The 21,405-nt window shown below is 39.8% G+C and overlaps 1 protein-coding gene across 4 annotated transcripts in view; it reads right to left on the reverse strand.

The window, feature by feature from the left end:
* The window catches only part of LOC132379016 (heterogeneous nuclear ribonucleoprotein D-like), a 46,343-nt gene that overhangs the window by 6,685 nt on the left and 18,253 nt on the right, over positions 1-21,405 (reverse strand). For 2 of the 4 annotated variants that reach the window (XR_009507264.1, XM_059946457.1), the window contains exons 2-6: positions 15,826-15,994; positions 5,426-5,584; positions 4,365-4,496; positions 4,008-4,101; positions 2,615-2,782 (exon numbers count right to left, since the gene is read on the reverse strand). Coding sequence is in view for 3 of the 4 variants with exons in the window: in XM_059946457.1 (XP_059802440.1) it covers positions 2,615-2,782; positions 4,008-4,101; positions 4,365-4,496; positions 5,426-5,584; positions 15,826-15,994 (722 nt within the window). In the remaining variant the exon portion in view is untranslated. Of the gene's footprint in view, positions 1-664; positions 2,177-2,614; positions 2,783-4,007; positions 4,102-4,364; positions 4,497-5,425; positions 5,585-15,825; positions 15,995-21,405 lie in introns of those variants that run through there. The other 2 variants (XM_059946459.1, XM_059946458.1) reach the window with 2 other exon arrangements.

A 21,405-nucleotide genomic window follows, 5' to 3' on the forward strand; every position in this document is an offset into this window, starting at 1 on the left:
TCTGGGATTCTACCATCTTAAAAAATTACTTTGTGGTATGAAAAGGCACTGTTGCAAAATAGGAAAGACCACTGCTGGAATACTACAGATTTTCAAAGACACAGGATGCTAACAAAGAAATACATACTGGGGCCTAAAAGGGTATAGAAGAGAAGGCATTAAACTCCCTTGTTACTTATCAATTCCACAGGAATCAATACTCACTACCTTAATGAAGTTACTGTTCTAATGCGAGCTGAGACTCAGCATGCTAATTTAATTTCCAGGGAGAAGGCAAAGAATGGGGTTGAGAGCGATAATAAATCAGCCATGATTGAATGGTGGAGTAGACGCAATAGGCCAAATGGCCTAATTCTGCTCCCATGTCTTGTGATCTAATGAATGGACCAAAATCCAATCTTCTCAACTACTAACAGGTAAATGTCCATAAAAGGATCCAATAAGGAGCCTGGGTGAAAATCCCGCATCATAACTTTTCTGTGACCAAGGAAATGTTTCAACCAATATAACTTGAACACATCAGCAATGGCTTATTGGGTCAATTGTGCACCTCAGAATTCAAGTTGTAGTTCAAGCCCAAGGACATGAGCACAAAAATTTAGGATGGCACTCCAATGCAGTAAGTATATTATCCTGTCAGAGGCACTGTCTCTGACATCAAATATTAAAGATCAAATAAAAAGATTCTTTATTTGTCAGATGTACATCAAAACATGCAATGAAATGTATCGTTTGCATCAACACCCAAAGATGTGCTGGGGCAGCCTTCAAGTGTCAACATCACATGCCCACAACTTACTAACTCTAAGCTGTGAATCTATGGAATGTGGAAGGAAACCAGAGAATATACAAACTCCTCACAGACAGTGGCGAGAATTGAAACCACAATCTTCCGAGCACTAGCTCTGCAAAATGTTATGCTCACTACCAGGCGTGGAGAGCTGGGAAAGAGCCGGTGGCCCAATTGTAGCTGTAACACCCTGCATAAGATTTTTACTGCTATGCTGTAGATATTTCATTTTAGCAGTTCTGTAAGACCAGTCTGTTTTGCTTTTAGCATGTTTGGGTTTGAGCTAATGAAGGGCTATATTGCTCAACTGAGGAATGTTATGTCAGCCAATAAGGATGATAGAGTTGGGAAAAGGTTCTAGAGAACGTTGGGCAGAGAAGTTTTTGTGACAGGACACTGACCTGGGAGCTGGTAAAAGACAGGAGGGAAGATAGCTAAGGATTCCATCACTGTTGCACAAGGTACATTCTGCACATGAATGGCTTCAAGGAAGGACCAAAACACAGGTGGGGGAGTCTGTTTGCTTGAGTTGGATTTTGAGTGAGATTCGGAAGGTGGTGTGAGCTTTCATGCAAACCATGGGTCCAGCATGCGAGTTAAAGACAACTAAGATGAGTTTTGACTTGTGTGCACATTTGGACTGGGTTAACTGTAATGGGCCCGTTATTTTTTTTCTTTTCTTTTTCCTACTAACTGTTCAATAAGAATGAGATTTATAAATATATTTTCTTTATAATCGTATGCAGTGTACAATCAGTTATTTCTTGCTGACGGCAAATTGCATGGGGGCAGTATTTGTACAGATTGGGGTTTGGTTGGTTGAGACATCCCAACTTTCCAGTTTTAGCGGGACTTAAGTCATACTGACCGTAGATAAACAGAATTTGACAAAGGTCGTTTTCTCACGGTTGAGTCCAGTGGCTGTTAGTGAGGGGCTAACGAGCTGCATCTCTAGAGAAGCTCACTATAAAGGGGTTTCATTATCAATACTTCATATTCCTCAACAAACATTTTAAATAGATAATAAATTTATTAAATGTATTGCTGTTTTTCAGGTACTGCTGTACACAAATTGGTAGACATTTACACTTTGGCAGAAATTTACTGAGTTAACCATCGCAGTACTGTAGTAAAGGCGACACTATTACAGTTCGAGGCATCGGAGTTTGAAATTCAAACCCGGTGTCCTCCGTAAGGAGCTTGTATGTCCTCCCCGTGGATGCGTGTTTCCACCGAGTGCTCCAGCTTCCTCCCATAGTCCAAAGACGCACCAGTTTGCAGGTTACTTGTTCATTGCTAATTGTCCCGTAATTAGGCTAGGGTTAAATCGGTGGGTTGCTGGGTGGTGCAGCTCAAAGGACAGCTAAGCGCTATTCCACGGTGTATCTAATAAAATAAAATTTTACAACAATATCTTACTACAATGACCATTTCATTGTTTAGGGTGTGATGTGGTTATGAAAACTCAGTTATTCAAATTTTTATTTTACACCTACCACCATCCAAATGCAGATGATTTAATACCAGAGTTTGAAAATCCAATTGCCTCCCTAGTAAGCCATTAGCCAGACATCAATGTCTGGGGTAAAACTACATTCTTTCTAGGTTTCTCCACACCATGTAAAGACTATAAGTAGATATGTGACTCACTATCCTACCAGAGAGACAAAGCAAGTCTCTCCATTTTGCAATGCTTTTTTAAACTTTTTCTCCAAAACAGATTAAACAAGATCAGCAACTCAGCAGACTAACAGAATGAGGGGCTACTTACTGGACTTTGTCTAGTAAACTATTGAGAATTGACTCCTGGTCTCTGAAACTTACTGTTATAATCACCATATCCCTGTCCATAACCATAATAGCCATAGTTGTATGCTGGGTAGTCATAGCCACTATATCCACCATAATTCTGGTTATAGCCATAGTTATAATTTCCATAACTTGGGTTCCAATAGTTACTGTTGTAGCTTTGACCCCAGGTCTGACTTTGTCCTAGAAAGGGAAAACAAAAATTGTTAGCATTCCAAGTGGACTCAGAGGGTCAATAGCAGCACCATCCATTTTATTTAATCCTTACTACAGCAATCCATTTACCCCATGCTCAACTACAAATGCGAATAAGGTGGACTGATAACAAAAAGTTACTAAAGCAAATAAAATATAAAAGAATGAAAGCACAAGAGTTACAGATCCGTTCACTTCAAGGCAGAAGGCACAACAGATAAATGACCTAACTCATCCCACAACTGTTCATGGAATTCTGTTTAAAACTTAAGATAGCACAAGCAATCATATTTCTCCATTAATGCATGTAGGATCAATCTGAAGACACAATTTGTACTCTAAATGCATGCCTCATCTCTATGTAAACATTTCATCAGCGTCTCTTTTAGCCAAGTGATCTTTTGGGAGGGGGGAGGAATGCACTGACTGTAAAAGTAGCAACCATGCCCACCAGTATCGCTAATTGAGATAGAGTAAATTTGTATTTCATGACCCAGTGATACTTTGTTTTGTGCTGGGGGTATGCTCACAGGCACAAGAGCAGTGATGGAATCAGCACCAAGTTATTAAAGCATTACATTGAAAATGACGTGTTATTGACAGCATGGCTTCCTCTCACTATGGTGTATCAAGCACCTGTCACAAACTATCACCCTTCCTATCATTGTGTACTGCTCTACAGGGAATATGGTGCTTTCGGTGAAAACTCCAGCAGAAATGAATTGGCCACACATGAACATGGAGAGGTTGTTGTTCCCTTCCTATCACTACATACTACTTTGCTGGGTACCTGGTGCTTTCTATTGGTGCACCCACAGATATGAAATGCTCAAGGTTCAGTGTGTAGGGGCTGGTGTTGGGCAAGTAACACAACAGCTCACTGACAACTAACAAGCTATTCACAGGGCTAAGGGCTGCACTCAAGCCAGTACAGCATATCTAGCCTTAATCCATGCATTGACAGAATGCTTAGATCTTATAGGCTCTTAAAGATATGTATTTCATACTTGTTAGGTGTAACAGAAGTTGCTGTCATTCCAATCATCAATACCCCGCCCTCACCAAGGTTTGGCTGCACAGCTCTCAAGCCATGGTAAAAAGCTCAATGATCAGCAGATATTACAAATTTTGCCTGGGCTGACGAGAATTATACAGGTATAGAATAATGTGCAATGATCATTTCCTGCTAAATCATACCCTCCATACATTATACCTCCACTACCTCGTCCTCTTCCAGTGAATCCACCTCTGCCTCCCCACTGTTGTTGCTGGTAGACTTCCTTTGGCTGGGCCAATTTGATTTCAACCTTTAAAAAAAACATAACAGCAACTGAATGTGTGAATATTGTCTAGAAATAACATTATATGAAAGCTTATTTCAATTATGAATGTGATATATAAAAAAAGTTGAGATTTTCATTTATTCTTGATTGACAAAGTATTAAAAACGCATATGAATAACCAGCATTTACTACCTAATGCAGGCAAGTGGGATTAGGGTAGGCCAAAGGGCACATTTCTATGCTGTACGACTAATTACCAACAATATATTTTAAAAAATTTACCATACCTTGCTCGTTCCAACATCATGAAACTTTTTCTCCATAATTGTCTTCACTGGGTTATCCTCTTTGAATGTGATGAAGCAGAATCCTCTCCTTTTGTTGGTCTTTGTGTCCATGGGAAGTTCAATGGATTCAATCTAAGGAATAAAATAATTATTTTTTCTAAATTCCGCAGGGAAAGCAACTTTATTGTTCCCTTAACAATTTTGTTCTAGATTCCTTTACATCACTGACAATATTGATCCAAAACAAACTTTTGGCCATACTTTCTCCTGCCTTTTGAAATTATTTTCAAACCCCTCATTTTTTAAATCCACTATATTTTCTTCCCCCAGTGCCCATCCAATAATTTACAAGCCACCATCTTAACAACACCCCCACCCCTCCTAACTAGCTCACCCTGCCCATTATGATGCTTTATCCAGTTCTACCAACCTGTCTAATTCCTCCTTACTTCTAGATACTGGCCATTTCCTCTGAGTATCTCAGCCTGAAACATCAACCATCCTCTTGCATATGCTACTTGACCCACTAAGGTATTCCAGCAATTTGTTCTTTTTTTTTTGCATAACATTGATTTGGTTGAATAGAACAATAACCTGACTTGCTTCACTTATAATAAGCTGGAAAATAAATGGAACTGGCTCTACATTCATGTGGAAACAGGATATTTTAACCCAAAATGAGTGTCTATCCACAGTATTATAACTTACTACTTACATGCATATAAACTCCTACCAATAACTAAATTCAGCTGGCAGACCATGCCCCACCTCCTATGCTCACGACAACAATGAGAAAGCAGCTTTCAACAAAAATCAAGATTCAAACAATATTTTGCAAAGAAACATGCATATTATCAGATTAATCACCAAAGCCCCAGTAACAGCAAAGAACCGGCAAAAGTGATTAGCTGGAAAAAGGTTAATATAGAAAAACCATAAATACTTCCTTCTTGGATGCAAATTATGTAGACACAGGTTTCTAATCTGGGCTAATTTATGAACCTCTGATACATTCACAGTAAAAAGATTTATCTACTTCTGAGTACAAACAAGGATCTTACCTCTCCAAAAGTTCCAAAGTATTCTCTCACTTTTTCTTCTGGACAGTCAGGATCCAACCCACCGACAAAGATTTTCTTGATCTGCTCCTTGCCTTTCATAGCTTGTGCTCTCTTGGGATCAATAACTCTTCCATCAAGTTTGTGTTCTTTATTTAATACCTGAATGTTAAAACAAAAGATTCATCTATAATGTTTTTGTTAAATTAGTGTAGTATAAGTTTATTTAAACCAGCAAGTGAAATTAATTCACATGTAAATTCTTTAAGTTCTGAAATCACTGGAAAAAGTTACTATAAAGGAAATTGTTCTTATAAGATTAACTTTGTCACATGTGCACTGAAACAGTGAATTGCATAATTTACAATCAGTGCAGATTGTGCAAGTATCGTCACACTTCCAGCACCAACATGGCATGTCCACAACTCATTAACACTAACCCTATGCTGTTGGAATGAGAGGGGAAATCAGAGCACCCTGAGGAAACCCATGCAATCATGGGAAAAACATACAAACTCCTTACAGACAATGGAGGGAACTGAACCCAATCTTACAGTTGGTGCTGTAAAGCACTGTGCTAACCACTACAACGAATACTGTGAACATTCAATAATCCTCATCTTCCCTCCCCGAATTACATACTCTGTCCTGCAGGTAACCCTTTTATACTAAAGAAAACAAATTCTCAACTTACGGACAACCTTTACATACAAACAAGTTTTTAGGAGACCAACAGGATGAATCTTCCAGTTGCAAGTTATCTTCTGCCAGGAATGGGGCACTTCTGCAGGCTTTCTCTAACAACTGCCTCCCCCATGAACAAACTTATTCGCCTCACTCACTGAATCATTGATGCCACTGGTAGCTGTTCTTCCTCTGCTTTAGCATTCTCCCACCACAGGTGGTTCTGCGACCCTTTCATGCAGTTTCCTATTACAAACAGTTCAAGAACCCTGTGATATCCTGGAGACTGCCTATAGCTTATTCCACTCTGAACTTTTTACTTTTATCAGAATCCTCTAAAAACCCCATATCCCTCTTAAAAATTTATTAATCTTTATCCTCGAATATACAGAATTGAGTGACATAGCTCAGTCTTCCTGAATAAATTCCAAAGATTTTCACAATCTTATAGATCAAGAAATTTCTTATCTCCATCCTATTCTGGGACTTCCAGATCTCCAATGGAACCATCAACTCCACATCTACTTATGAAATATTGTAAGAATTTTGAATGTTTCAATCACAGCAGTTCCCATTCAGTTAAAACTTGAGAGTATAGGCCCCATCCACTTAATTATCCACATGTAACAGACCAATTTTGTGACTCACTGTTAAACTTTCTCTATGGCAAATATGTTCTTTCCAACACAGGGCTGGAGCGGGCAGATTTGCACATAATATTCTCAATCTGGATGAGCCAGGAATTCAACTGCAGGAAAACTTTTCTACTCTTGTATTTAAATTCTTTTGCAATAAAGGGCCACATGTCATTTGACTTCCTAATCTCTTGTACAACTTCTTTCAGTGATTCATGCAAAGGGACAACCATATTCTGAACAAAACCTTTAAATCTTCCACTCGCTAGCATTTTTTTTCCAAGATACATACATCTAATAAAAATTCTTCCTCCTAGAGACCAATATCCCTTTTAGAATAATTGAAGGCACGTGATATTAACTTGAACTCTAATTTATTCTTACATATTCACACAGCTGTCCAAACAGTGCCACAACCTAGCATACACAGTACTAAGCTGTCAATTTGCCATCCACTCCATTAGTTTTTGCATTATCAAAACTACTGAAATTCAGTCATGAATATTAACTTAATACACAGCTATACAGCTTTTTAATTCTTCAAAGTCAATTTTGACCTCTCCAATTCTGAAGCTCTTGGTTGCTCAAGTATTCAAAGTACAGGGATAGCAATAGCATTCCAGTCATCTGACTGAGCAGACATGTCACATTCATGCAAATCTGGCTTCTGACATTGCCTAGGCTGCCATATTATTTGTGCATGGATGGCCATCACAAATTATTAAACCCATCAGTACAAGTAGTAAGCAATTAACCCAAAGAAATTCCATAAAATAACTGACAATACTACCCAGGAATCAGTTTTAAAGCTAGCCTGATGCAAGCAACAACACTGCAGAACAAATAAATTAAATTTCCCATGTTCAGGGAACAAAGACCATCAGTACAAGCATTTTCATCATTCAACTGGTAGTCTCAGATTACCTCCAACGGGATCCCACTACCAAGCACATCTTTCCTCCCCCCCCCCCTTCTGCTTTCCACAGGGATCACACCCTATGCGACCCCCTTGTCCATTCATACCCCCCATCCCTTCCCACCGATCTCCCTCCTGGTACTTATCCTTGTAAGTGGAACAAGTGCTACACCTGCCCTTACACTTCCTCCCTCACCACAATTCAGGGCCCCAGACAGTCCTTCCAGGTGAGACGACACTTCACCTGTGAGTCGGCTGGTGTGGTATACTGTGTCCGGTGCTCCCGATGTGGTCTTTTAAATATTGGTGAGACCTGACACAGACTGGGAGACCATTTCGCTGAACACCTATGCTCTGTCCGCCAGAGAAAGCACAAACTCCCAGAAGCCACACATTTTAATTCCACATCCCATTCCCATTCTGATATGTCTATCCATGGCCTCCTCTACTGTCAAGATGAAGCCACTCTCAGTTTGAAGGAACTACACCTTATATTTCGTCTGGGTAGCCTCCAACCTGATGGCATGAACATTGATTTCTCTAACTTCCATCAATGCCCCTCCTCCCATTCTTACCCTATCCCTTATTTATTATTTTTTCCCCTTCTTTTTCCTCTCTCTGCCCACACTTTGCCTGCTCTCCATCTCCCTCTGCTGCTCCCCTCCCCCTTACTTTCTCCCTAGGCCTCCCATCCCATGATCCTCTCCCTTCTCCAGTTCTGTATCCCTTTTGCCAATCAACTTTCCAGCTCGTAGCTTCATCTCCCACCCCCCCCCCCCGTCTTCTCCTATCATTTCAGATCTCCCTCTCCCCCTCCCACTTTCAAATCTCTTACTATCTCTTCTTTCAGTTAATCCTGACGAAGGGCCTCAGCCCGAAACATCGGCTGTACTTCTTCCTATAGATGTTGCCTGGCCTGCTGCGTTCCACCAGTATTTTGTGTGTGTTGCTTGAATTTCCAGCATCTGCAGATTTCCTCGTGTCTGAGTTTCAGACTAACTTCTGATTTCCAAGATAAACTTTATGAAAGGCTTGCTACTGCACTAATTTGTCACTATTTAAAATTCTAGATCATTTTCAAATCTCACACACTATTTCACACTTGAGCAAAAATATAAAACTCTTAAACATGCCTTTTTTTTAAAAAAAAATGAAGATACAATTCATCTTGGTTTCGGTGTATTCAAGTGTCTCAGCTTTACAGCAGTTTGAGGATTTTATCCCCCAGCCTTTCTGGACATTAAATATCAACAGCAACATGCCAGAGGACAACTCTAGATTTAATTCCTAATTTTTCACTGCCAGGCTTAAATGAGAGCATCTTCTCAGAACCACCAATTGTGGTAAATTAGTACCTCACGACTTTCACACCCCAAAGGCTAGATACTTCAATACACTTATCAAGAACAGACTGATGTGTTTTGGTAACAGAAACTCATCTTGGCCCAAAATGTCAACCATTATTGCCACCAGAGATGCTGCTTGGCTCCCCAAATTCCTCCAGCAGTTTGTTTCCTGCTCCAGATTCCAGCATCTCCAACCTTTCTATCCAGGTTTTCAGATATATGACTATTTTATAATCTATGTTAATAACTGATGAAGGAACCACAGTCCCGGTACTAAATAATTACTGTTCATCAATTTGAAAACCAACCCATGTTGCTACTTCCAGTTGTTAACTAATCCTCCAACAGTACTCAACTCCACAAGTCCTTATCTTTTGCAGATAACTAAAGGGGCACCTTATCACATGCAGGAAGTTACAATACAGGTATAATAAGTAATTAAGGCAAATGGAATTGACCTTTTTGGGTCAACGGAGGGAATAAAAAAGGAAACAGCACTTTATCCAAATATACTCCTAAGTTCCCCTTCACACTTAGATCTTCAAAAGAACTAACATGTTAAAACATCCTTTTCATAAAAACACTACTTTGTTATCACTTAACAATGATTTCTAGACATTAGTTGATGCAATAATTACTTCCCGAATCTTGTTCTTCATAACTTGGCTACCAACATGCACCACCGTACTTGTGACAACAATATGAAATGCACTTGGATTATAGGTCAAAAGAATTCACAATAAAATGCAAGGAGAAAGTGTATTTGCATGTAATTGGGCTTTTAATGCGAACAAAATAGCTTCCAACATGATCTTCCAAGGTGAAATTGAAGAAGACCATATACTAAATTATTATATGGGAGAAAAAATTTCAACAGCTCTGCAGAGAAGTCATCTTATTTACATCACAGTTAATGGAATTCAGAAAGTAGGTTAAGTGCAGCCAAGCATTTGCTTAAGGTTTTCATTTGACATCTTTATACATAAAACAACTGTCTTCCCTGTGTACAGATCCAAGTCAAGTTTCAAAGCTCAAATGAACCACAGCCTGGAGCAAACAGCACTCAGAGGTTTTCACCATGGGATTTGCAAACAAGCACCCTTGCTTCATTCAAAGGTAGATGTATCTCATTATCAGTCACCAGAAGCAGTGCTTTATGAAACCCCTCATCCTTTTTAACTTTAAAAGTTAGAGATGAGCAGCTCCATAACATGTACAAAATTTGCTTTAAAAAATGTGCAGCAATTAGCTCCTGAAATGTGAGGTTATGCTCGGGGTTAAAAATCTGCTTCTTTAGTATAAACTTCTTTCACTGTGTTCAACTGATTTCCCCTTCCCCCACTTTCATGTTTTGCATCCTTCTACGGAAAATTAAAGACAAGGAAAACTAGCTTAAATACAGGCTACAACAGTTAACCAATAAGTCAAAATATTCATGGTAAAAGGAATAAATTGCAGTACACAAATACCGTAACATTGCTATTGAGTTTCTTCAAGTCAAAACTGCACTGCAATAGTTCCCACCATTCAACTTCACAATAAAAATTTGGCAAAATAGAAGTAAAATCAGCTTTCAAGACCTCAAGTGGACCACAACCTTGTCATGGTTTGGAAGTTTACATGCCTCAATGACGCAGAGCTATGTTGGCTGGAGTCAGGGCTTTATGCTTTGGCTCTTGGCAAGGTCAACCATGCCAAACAGGTCAAAAGGTTGAGGCCAGACTAAGTGGCCCACTGGTCCTCCAGGTTCAGGGGTTCAGTTCAGGGCTAACAACCCTGACTGATAAAATAAAACTGTTATGGAAATGGCAATGAAGAATCCTACATCTGAGTGTGACTGTACTCCCGAGTCTTAACCAGGTCCTTGAATGACTGTCAGCAGTGAAAAACTGAAGTTACTAACAGAATGAGAAAGCCCTGAACTCCGTCAGAGATGGAGGATCTTCGTTGCTGCCCTAAACACCAGTAAGTAATCAAGTTTTCAAGAACAATTAACATTTACAGCTCTCAACGAATATATCCAGCTTTTCACCTTTTTAAAAACATTCTTATTTTTCCTCTACTGGAGCACTTGCTGGGGTGAAGAGCTTCATTCCCCAAGCCTCTTTCAATATGCTCCAAACACAACAGTAATGTTTGCGGCAGTAACACCCTGATAAAATGGCATGCTCTTCAAGCTCCAATTTATAACCAAGTATTATCTACAGTACTGTAATGTCTTAGGTATAAGACTTTTGCACAGTACTGTAGTAGTTCTATGTATTGCACTGTACTGCTGCTGAAAAAATATCATGATGTATGTGAATGATTCAAAACCTGATTCTGATATGTGGGTCTCTATTGTTGACTGAGTGGAGAGGGGGCAGGGAGAGGGGAATCATTGTTGGAAAAAGGGGAAAGGAGAGGGGACAGAATGGGAGGCACCAGAGATGTTCTGTAATGGTCAATAAACCAAATGTTTAGAATCAAATGACCCTGCCTGATGTCTTAAGGCTGGGTGTGCCTGCATCTCCCCTCCACCCACCCCCAAAACCCCTCCTCTGCTACCACTCCCACACCCCCCTCTGCACACCCCACCCCATTCGCAATATCCTTTACTCCTGCCAGATTTACAAGCTCACTCTCTGTTCCACATTGACAGATACAGTACTGTGCAAAGGTCTTAGGCACCCTAGCTTAAGTCCCCTTGTATTGTACACTATATCAATGTGCAAGGGAGTACAGTATCAACAAAGGTGCTTTCTCTCAAACCCAACTTCAATGCTAGCATAGCTAAATCCTTTTCAACATTTGAACAATTCCCATTTATTCACAAAAACACATCACCCAGCAATGAACTCCAACTACGATGACACGATGTACTGGCCTACAATGAAAGCAGTGCAGATCCATCAGAATTGAATCAGGATAAGGACACACCACAACAGAGGTTCCCCACCTTTATGCCATGGACCAATACCATGAAGGAAGGGGTCCATGGACCCAGGTTGGGAACCACTGCACCACAAGGACAGACTGCATAAATATCTTTATCCTCTCAAACTTCTTGGCCCAGATTCCAGCATCTACAACCTCTTGTGCCTCTAACTTGGTACTCAAGTCTTCTGATACTTGACTCAGTTCATCAGTTATTAATATGGTTAATTACTGTTTATCAATTAAGAAATAACCCAGATGAGGTGTTCAAAATGAAGGAATTCAAAATAGTTTGCAAAGAGACAAGAACTGAGTAAGCATAATTATGAATCAAAACTTGGCTCATAAGGAATAAAAATCAGAAAAAAAGTTTGACATGCAAAAGTAAATAGAAATTTTCTCCATAAGGCAGATATCAAGTCTTACCAGTATTTTCAACAAAAAATATTGTTAATGCACTCTAATCCATAGCACAGCAATATAATACAACAATCCATAAAGTTCTAATGCTGTATATTGTCATGTTCTAATACACACTGGTAAAAGCTAATTTCACAGAAAGCTTCAACTCAATTTACAAATACATTATTTACACCCCAAGCAATAACTGACATGCAAAAACTACTAGCCAGAGTGCTTGAAGCAAATAGTTCAATAAGTATACACACAGTGGCCACTTTATCAGGTACAGGAGTGAAACACAGGGTGGACTTCTGCTGCTGTGGCCCATCCACTTGAAGGTTCGGTGTGCCGTGTGTTCAGAGATGCTCTTCCACACAAAACTGTTGTAATGTATGATTTTTTTTGAGTTACAGTCACCTTCCTGTCAGTTTGAACAAGTCTGTCCAATTGCCCATGATCCCTTATGAACAAATCACTTTTACCCACAGAATTGCCATTCACTAAATGTTCCACAAAACAAAAAAAATTCAAGTTCAAGTTTAATTGTCATTCAACCATACATGAACACCCATGAATACAGCCAAACGAAACAGCATTACTCCAAAACACAGTACCACAGTCACACACCACACAAAGCACATACAAGATATCAGTAAAATACAGTAATACAAAAAATATAGTCTAAGATGCTGAGTCCATGAATGTTGCAGTTGGACTCAATACATAGTTTTCTGTCGAGTGAACACTGGGGGCAGCACCAATGCTGATGCTTCTCTGCTGGACAGCTGTAAACAGGCGACACTGCAGCTTGAGGCCTAGTGCTCAGAGCTTCTCTGCTGTCTGCCAATAAATCAGTGAACTGGACTTGCAGCATTCCACTTTAAAAATGTCCAACAGGAAAAGCGATGAAGACCATCACTTGCCATTGGACTGCCCACCTTCTTTGCACACTGACGCTTCTCTGACACAGGCAGAAGACGATCCACACTATCCAGCTTTTCTGCCAAAGAGCAACTCACTGATAGAGTAGACCTGCAGTACTTTTAAGTTCTTAATGTCCAGCAGGATCTTGCGATCATAAAGAAAACAGTTTAAAGTAGGACAGTAACACTGCTGGTTGACCCCATAGAAGCTGCAGTGATCAAACACACCATCATTACCATTCAGAACATTCTCTATAAAGTCTAGAGACTCTTGTGCATGAAAATCCCAAGTAATACAGGCAGTCCCCGGGTTACGAACAAGTTCCATTCCTGAGTCTGTCTTTAAGTCGGATTTGTACACAAGTCGGAACAAGTACATCCGGTATTATTTAGCGTCACTTAGTCAAATGTTTGTCTTAGTATATAGTATATATTTTACCTCTCTATGCATATAGAGCACTTAAGAAACATATGTATTTCAATAATTAAACCACTGTGTTGCTTAGTAATAATTGTAGCTTTCATCGGGGCAGGGCTTTTCACATGCTCCATTATTCTCACTTTATCCTTTAAAATTGTTCCAATCATTGACCGACTGTAGCCTAACACTTTTCCAATGACGGATGCCATTTCACCTCTTTCCAAATGCTTTATTATTTCCACTTTATTTTTAGTCATGATCACTTTCCCATCAACAGAACAGAAAAACTGCGAGCAGTGGGTCCCAAGCTTTGCCAGCTTCCAAGCTCCACTGGGTCCTAAGGACCACCACACTGAATTCCCCAGGTCCTAAAGTCCACCCCACTGAGCCAGGTTAAATGGGACAAGTGGGGGCTGTGCTGGGTTTGGGTATTTGATCCTCCACAATATTCTGCGTGGGAATTTAAACCGAAGGTGGCAGTGTTTTTTTTAACGAGGTCGAGTTGCGAGCTCGGCATCAATCTGGCGTGCTCAGAAGCGATCTGTCACTGGATCGAACTCAGGAACCTCCATTCTCCAGACTGGCGCTGATCTCTCTGCGCCACCAGCCGACTGGAAAGGTGGGGTGGTCAGGGTGCATCTTGCTAAGAAAAATTTAAGCCAAATACAAAGTTACACACTCAACACAGAGTCAACGGCAACGACTTAAAATGGCGGATAGCGTTCTCCTTCCTTGGTTTGTAAATACAAGTTGTTCGTAAGTCAGATGTTCGTAACTTGGGACTACCTGTACTCAAACCACCCCATCTGGCACCAATAATCACGATCAAAATCACTTGGATCTCATTTCTTCCCCCATGCTGATTATTTGGACTGAACAACTGAATCTTTTGACCATGTCAGTATACTTTTATGCATTGAGTTGCTGCTACATGATTGGCTGATTAGACATTTACATTAACAAGTAGGTGTAACTAATGAGTGGCCACTGAGTGTACTTTACTATATTTCCACCCCCAAACAATCAAGCCCCTGGGACTAGAAACCTGCAAATTCCAAAAGTCATAATTTTCAAGGTTAATTATACAAATTTTATTTGTGTCATTACCTCAGAAGACACTCTTTTCTTTAAAATAAAGATGAGGGGAGTGAAGGGGGAAAATTAAAAAATAATTCTATATCTATTGAGATTTAAATTCAGGATGTTTAAAAAGTTGGAATAAAGCTTGCATTCACTAATTACTTATGTATTCAGAACCATAAGATTCAATTCCTAGCTCAGTGGCTCGTAGCCATTAAGTTGGTATTTTCAAAGAAGACTCTGCTACCTGATTGCAGGATAATTTTGATTTCTATCTACTTCTCATGCACAACTCTAGTTAATAAATGCACAAGAACAAAGACAAGAAGAATGCTTTAGCTGTATCTGAACAAGCTGAAGAGTCCAAAGAAAACACCTAATGGTTCTGAGTAAACACCTGAGTGATTTGACACTTGCCCATGTGCTCATGAGATCTTTTTAAAATAGTCAATATTCTGATAAATGTAGCACTTTCCCCATGATAGTCAAACAATTGTGGATTCAGGCTCCATTGGGGCTGAAGCGTTAAGAAGGTGCTGCATTGTTGAAGCCATTCTCTAGATCATCAATTCTTAACCAACTTTAGGTGGATGAGGCAGGTGATGATAACCAACTGAAGCAAGTTCCCTTGGTACTTCAGATACTTCTCTCAAGAACAGTATCAGAATCATTCATCTCATTCTTTGTCGTACCCTGCATAGATCATCATGGCAGCTATATTTGGCCAAAAATTGAATATATTTCAATACTTTGGATGCCCAATTACATGATGACAAAGTTTAATTTTACTTTCTCACACCCTGTAAAACTTGCACCCTACAAAAAGATCTGGTGAACAGATGGTATGTGTTAAAATGTTAAGTGAATTGGGCAAACATCCAGGAGCAGATAGTTTACCCACCATCTTAAGTAAAGGCAACCATCTTCAGTAGATTCGGAAGGCGTAAGTAAAATGGAAACCAAAGAAAACTGCTGTTCAACCTTTCGCAGTGTCACAGTTGAATAGGTTTAAGAAGTCAGGTATCCTCATTTAACCTGAATGGAGTCAGGTTAAAACTGGCAGTGAATACCAAATCCTACCTTTTCTACACTTTCAGGATCTTTGAAGAGGATAAACCCAAATCCTCGCGAACGCCCAGTCACAGGATCCATTTTGATTACGCAGTCTACAATTTCTCCAAATTTAGAAAAGTAGTCCCTTAAATCTTTCTTGCTTGTTTCCCAGCTGAGTCCACCAATAAACATCTTCCTGCACAGTGACAATATAAAAAGAGGAAGTGCAAATCAGTTTTGAAAACAGTGCCAGTACAAGCTTATCATCTTAGGTCTAGTGGGGGAACAGCACTGCCAATACTGCTCATCTCGCTACTAGCACTTAAATACAACCTCAATCTTTGACTTAAAGGTAAATATCAAGTTTCTACCACTACTGTTCTGGGGACAAGTTAACATTACCCATAATTACATTACTCAGAAAATCAGATGTCATTCAAGCTCCAATGATATATGTTTGGCAAGAAATAATGGAAAAAAGGAATGCTAAGCTTTAGTACTTTGCATCAAAAACTTAAATCATTATCTTAAGCCACCCAGGACATTGAATAATTTATGTAACAACAAGGCCAAGAAGACAAATTTACATCTGAGAATTTGAAGTAGGATGGCAAAAGCTTTGTGCATTAGTGTGAACATTGTTCACAGATTGTAAGCAATAACTGCAGTTGGTAACCTAACATTTCTTTATCATGCCACCCCCAATGAAAATAAAACATGCCAAAATAATACAAGAGCTGAAAAGGAGTTTCCTTGAACAGCTACTTAAAGAATAATGAAATGAGTGGACGGGGTGAGAATGTTTCCTATAGTGGGGAGTCATAAGCCAGATACAGCCTCAGAATACAAGGACATCCCTTCAGAACAGAGAAGAGGAGGAATTTCTTTGGCCAGGTGCTGAATCTGTAGAATTGCTACCGAAGCTGGAGAGGCCAAGTCATTGGGTATATTTAACATGGACATTGATAGGCCCTGATTAGTAAGAAAATCAAAGATTACGGGAAGAAGGCAGAAAAATAGGGTTGAGAAGGAAAATCAATCAGCCATGATGAAATGGCAGAATGGTCATTGTTAAGGCCTCCGCCAAGCCAACAATTCCAAATGATGCATGCAGAGTCTACACCATAACTGTGAAAGGTGTTTTGTGACATTTTCCTCATTGTCATGGATGTTGCTAATTTTAAATTGCATTTTCACTTTGAACTGTTTCTCAGCCAACCAAAAACAAAAGGAAGCAGACTCTTTAATCCCAGTTCACTTATCACATTCTGGTTCCAATCTTGCCACTAAAAAATAATTGCTTAGATTTCCAAGCAGAGCTTATTTTCTGATTAAAGCTAGCAGTTGATAAGCTATAAATGATTTTTCAAGATGCCCAATGAAAGAAATTACTAAAACCAATTAAAAATTGTTAAAATTTGTCTTTCACACAAAGAATTTGCTACTTCAGCTTTGCAAAATAGCATTAATAGGGAGATAATCAAACTGCAGTGGATTCAAGATTAGAAAAGAACCCCTGAGTCTTCTTGTCGGTTGAGACAGCAGGCTAAACAAATTATAATCTCTTGGATTTAATAAACTGTGCTATGGTAACCACTATGCAAGAGACATTCGTGGTGTTGAAAGGAAGACTTCTAGGCTATTAATTGGCAGATTTATTGACCCTTAAAACCAAGGCACATTGGCCTGAATAGCTATTGAAAAAGTTCCAGTACTGTAAATTTAACTGCTTTGATTTTGAAAATTAATCCTTAAAACTAGAGTTCAGTCTTTCTCTTGCATTAAACCATGTTACCTGTTTCGGAAACAGAGACAGAAGAGTTATTTTTTTGAATGAAATTAAAATCAAATTAATTCAATGAGATAAATAGTAGAGATCAAAATTAGAAGTGGAAGGCAAAATATATAGAGCTTTGCAATGTCCCAAGTAGTTTTTTAAATTGTTTTGTTACAAGGCTATTCAAACGTACCATTTGCACTGCAACACATATGAAAATAAACATTTAAGATGATGCAATGGTGGCCAAAAACTGTAACAAAAGGTTGAAAGGTGCACCTTGACATAAGTTGATATCTCACAAACAACTAAATGTACAGTGGAACCAAAAAAATACTGATTTCTACACAATGCAAATCAAGCTGCAGCATTCCACTGGGAGCCAAGAGCTCAACCCACTCTCCCTGCTCAATTATTAAGTATTTGCAACATTTTTATTAGATGTGGCAAAGTTATTTCCCATGGTAGAACAACAGTAGGATAAGAGACCGTGACTTCAGGATTGAAGGATGTCCATTTGGTACAGATGTGGAGAAATAAAAAGAGTATAAAAAGAGTAAGAAAATACTTAAGAAAGAAACCAGGAGGACTGAAAAAAGACATGAGGTTGCTTTGGCAGTCAGGGTGAAGGATAATCCTAAGAGCTTCTACAGGTATGTTAAGAGCAAAAGGATAGTAAGGGATAAAATTGGTCCTCTTGAAGATCAGAGTGGTCAGCTATGTCTGGAACCGAAAGAAATGGGAGAGATATTAAATGGGTTTTTGTTTGCATCTGTATTTACTAAGGAAACTGGAATAGAGTCTAAGGTATTTACTAAGGAAACTGGAATGGAATGGAGTCAAGGCAAACAAGTAGGGAGGTCATGGAACTTATACAGATTAAAGAGGAGGAGGTGCTTGATGTCTTGAGGCAAATCAGAGTAGATAAATCTCCAGGACCTGACAGGGTATTCCCTCGGACCTTGAAGGAGACTAGTGTTGAAATTGCAGGGGCCCTGGCAGAAATATTTAAAATGTCAATATCCACGGGTCAGGTGCCGGAGGACTGGAGGATAGCTCATGTAGTTCCGTTGTTTAAAAAAGGCTCAAAAAGTAAGCCGGGAAATTATAGGCTGGTAAATTTGACATCGGTGGTAGGTAAATTATTGGAAGGAATACTAAGAGATAGGATCTACAAGTATTTGGATAGACAGGGACTTATTAGAAAAAGTCAGCATGGCTTTGTGCATGGTAGGTCATGTTTAACCAATCTATTAAGAGTTTTTCGAGGAAGTTACCAGGAAAGTGGATGAAGGCAAGGCAGTGGATGTTGTATACATGGACTTCAGTAAGGCCTTTGACAAGGTCCCGCATGGGAGGTTAGTTAGGATGATTCATTCGCTAGGTATAAATGGAGAGGTAGTAAATTGGATTAGATATTGGCTCAACGGAAGAAGCCAGAGAGTGGTAGTGGAGGATTGCTACTCTGAGTGGAGGCCTGTGACTAGTGGTGTGCCACAGGGATCACTGCTGGGTCCATTGTTATTTGTCATCTATATCAACGATCTGAATGATAATGTGGCAAACTGGATCAGCAAATTTGCTGATGATACAAAGATTGGAGGTGTAGTGGACAGCGAAGGTAGTTTTTAAAGCTTGCAGAGGGATTTGGACCAGTTGGAGGCAGATGGGAGTTTAATGCGGACAAGTGTGAGGTATTGCACTTCGGAAGGTCAAACCAGGATAGACATACAAGGTAAATGGTAGGACACTGAGGAGTGCAGTAGAACAGAGGGATCTGGGAGTACAGATACATAATTCCCTAAAAGTGGCTTCACAAGTAGATAGGTTTGTAAAGAAAGCTTTTGGTACACTGGCCTTTATAAATCAAAGTATTGAGTATAAGAGTTGGAATGTAATGGTGAGGTGTATAAGACATTGGTGAGGCCGAATTTGGAGTATTGTGTGCAGTTTTGGTCACCTAATTACAGGAAGGATATTAATAAGGTTGAAAGAGTGCAGATGTTTACAAGAATGTTGCCGGGACTTGAGAAACTGAGTTACAGAGAAAGGTTGAATAAGTTAGGACTTTATTCCCTGGAGCGTAGGAGAATGAGGGGTGATTTGATACAGGTCTATAAAATTATGATGGGTATAGATAGAGTGAATGCAAGCAGGCTTTTTCCACTGAGGCCAGGGGAGAAAAAAACCAGAGGTCATGGGCTAAGGGTGAAGGGGGAATAAGTTTAAAGAGAACATTAGGGAGGACTTCATCACGCAGAGAGTGGTGGGAGTGTGGAATGAGCTGCCAGATGAAGTGGTGAATGCAGGCTCACTTTTGACATTTAAGGAAAACTTGGACAGGTATATGGATGAGAGGGATTTGGAGAGATATGGCCCAGGTGCAGGTCAGTGGGACTAGGCAGAAAAATGGTTCGGCACAGCCAAGAAGGGCCAAAAGGCCTGTTTCTGTGCTGTAATGTTCTATGGTTCTAAATCACTTTAGTCAGAGGGTGGTAAATCTGTGGTATCTGTTGCCACGAGTGGTTGTAAAGGCCAAGTCATTGGGTGCATTTAAGGCAGAGATAGATAGGTTCTTGATTAGCCAGGGTATGGGGAGAAGGCAGGGGAGTGGGGATGACCGGAAGAATTGGATCAGCCCATGATTGAATAGCAGAGCAGACTTGATGGGCCAGATGGCCTACTTCAGCTCCTATTATCTTATGGTCTTTTAGAGTAGAGAATTTAAACATTTATCTTCACCTGATTAGAGAACTTTATTGTTTGAATGACCGATCTCCTATCCTGCCACTACACCCATTAGTTCCAGATCCATCAGTAGAAACAGGCACTTTGGCAGTTATCTTGACAGAATATTTCTAAAAGGTCAGCTCATCCTGGTGAACCAAGCCACACTGCCATCCAGACACATCTATCCTGGGAGATCAAAATTAAGGAGCAATCCAGTTGTGGACTCAGCAAAATCCCACAAAATTACAGAAGGCTTCTACACCTTTACATGCCAACTTCCACAAATCAGTATGTGTATCTTTCCCAACTGCTTGCTGCACCACTTAACTTTCTACATTTCATAAACCAGTGATAACCCCGGTACACCAACAATTAAAATTAACTTTGACTTTTCCCACATTATATTCCATCTGCAACCTTCTTCATTAACCCGTGTTTTTCCTTTAAGAATGCTTTCAGTCTTCCTTGCATCTCACAAAACCACCTAGCCTGTATGATCAGCAGATAGTCCAATATATCCATCATTTCTGTTGAAATATACTTTGTAAGCTTCCAACAACCAGTCATGGCCCACATCCCTCCTAACAGATGAAATGAAAACCATTCTAGGAATCCAATTTTATTCTATTCATGATAACTGACAACTTTTACCAGAGTCTTTCTTTTTACATTCCTTTCACATTCTACCACATCCAGGTTTCATCTTTATCCTGCTGGAAACATAAACAAAAAAAATTTGACAAAGAATTTCCCTTTCATGAAATCATGCTGACTCTCAATTAATAATTCTATTTGCCCTCTTCCCCATCCTTCCAAAAAGTTCCTGAACTGTTGTTATATTTATAGTACTGGATACTGTTGATGGGGATGACCTACCAGGAATGAGTTGTAGTGGTCCTGCCTCTGGCACAGAGGTTGAACCCTCAACTAGAAAGGGGAGGAGGGAAGAGGAGAGAGCGATAGTTTTAGGGGATTCTATAGTCGGGGGGCAGATAGGAGATTTTGTGGGGCAGATCGGGAGTCTCGGATGGTATGTTGCCTCCCTGGTGCCAGGGTCCAGGACAACTCAGATCGGGTGCAGGCTATTCTTGAGAACGAGG

Source organism: Hypanus sabinus, chromosome 21 (assembly GCF_030144855.1).
Source record: "Hypanus sabinus isolate sHypSab1 chromosome 21, sHypSab1.hap1, whole genome shotgun sequence".
Taxonomy (NCBI): domain Eukaryota; kingdom Metazoa; phylum Chordata; class Chondrichthyes; order Myliobatiformes; family Dasyatidae; genus Hypanus; species Hypanus sabinus.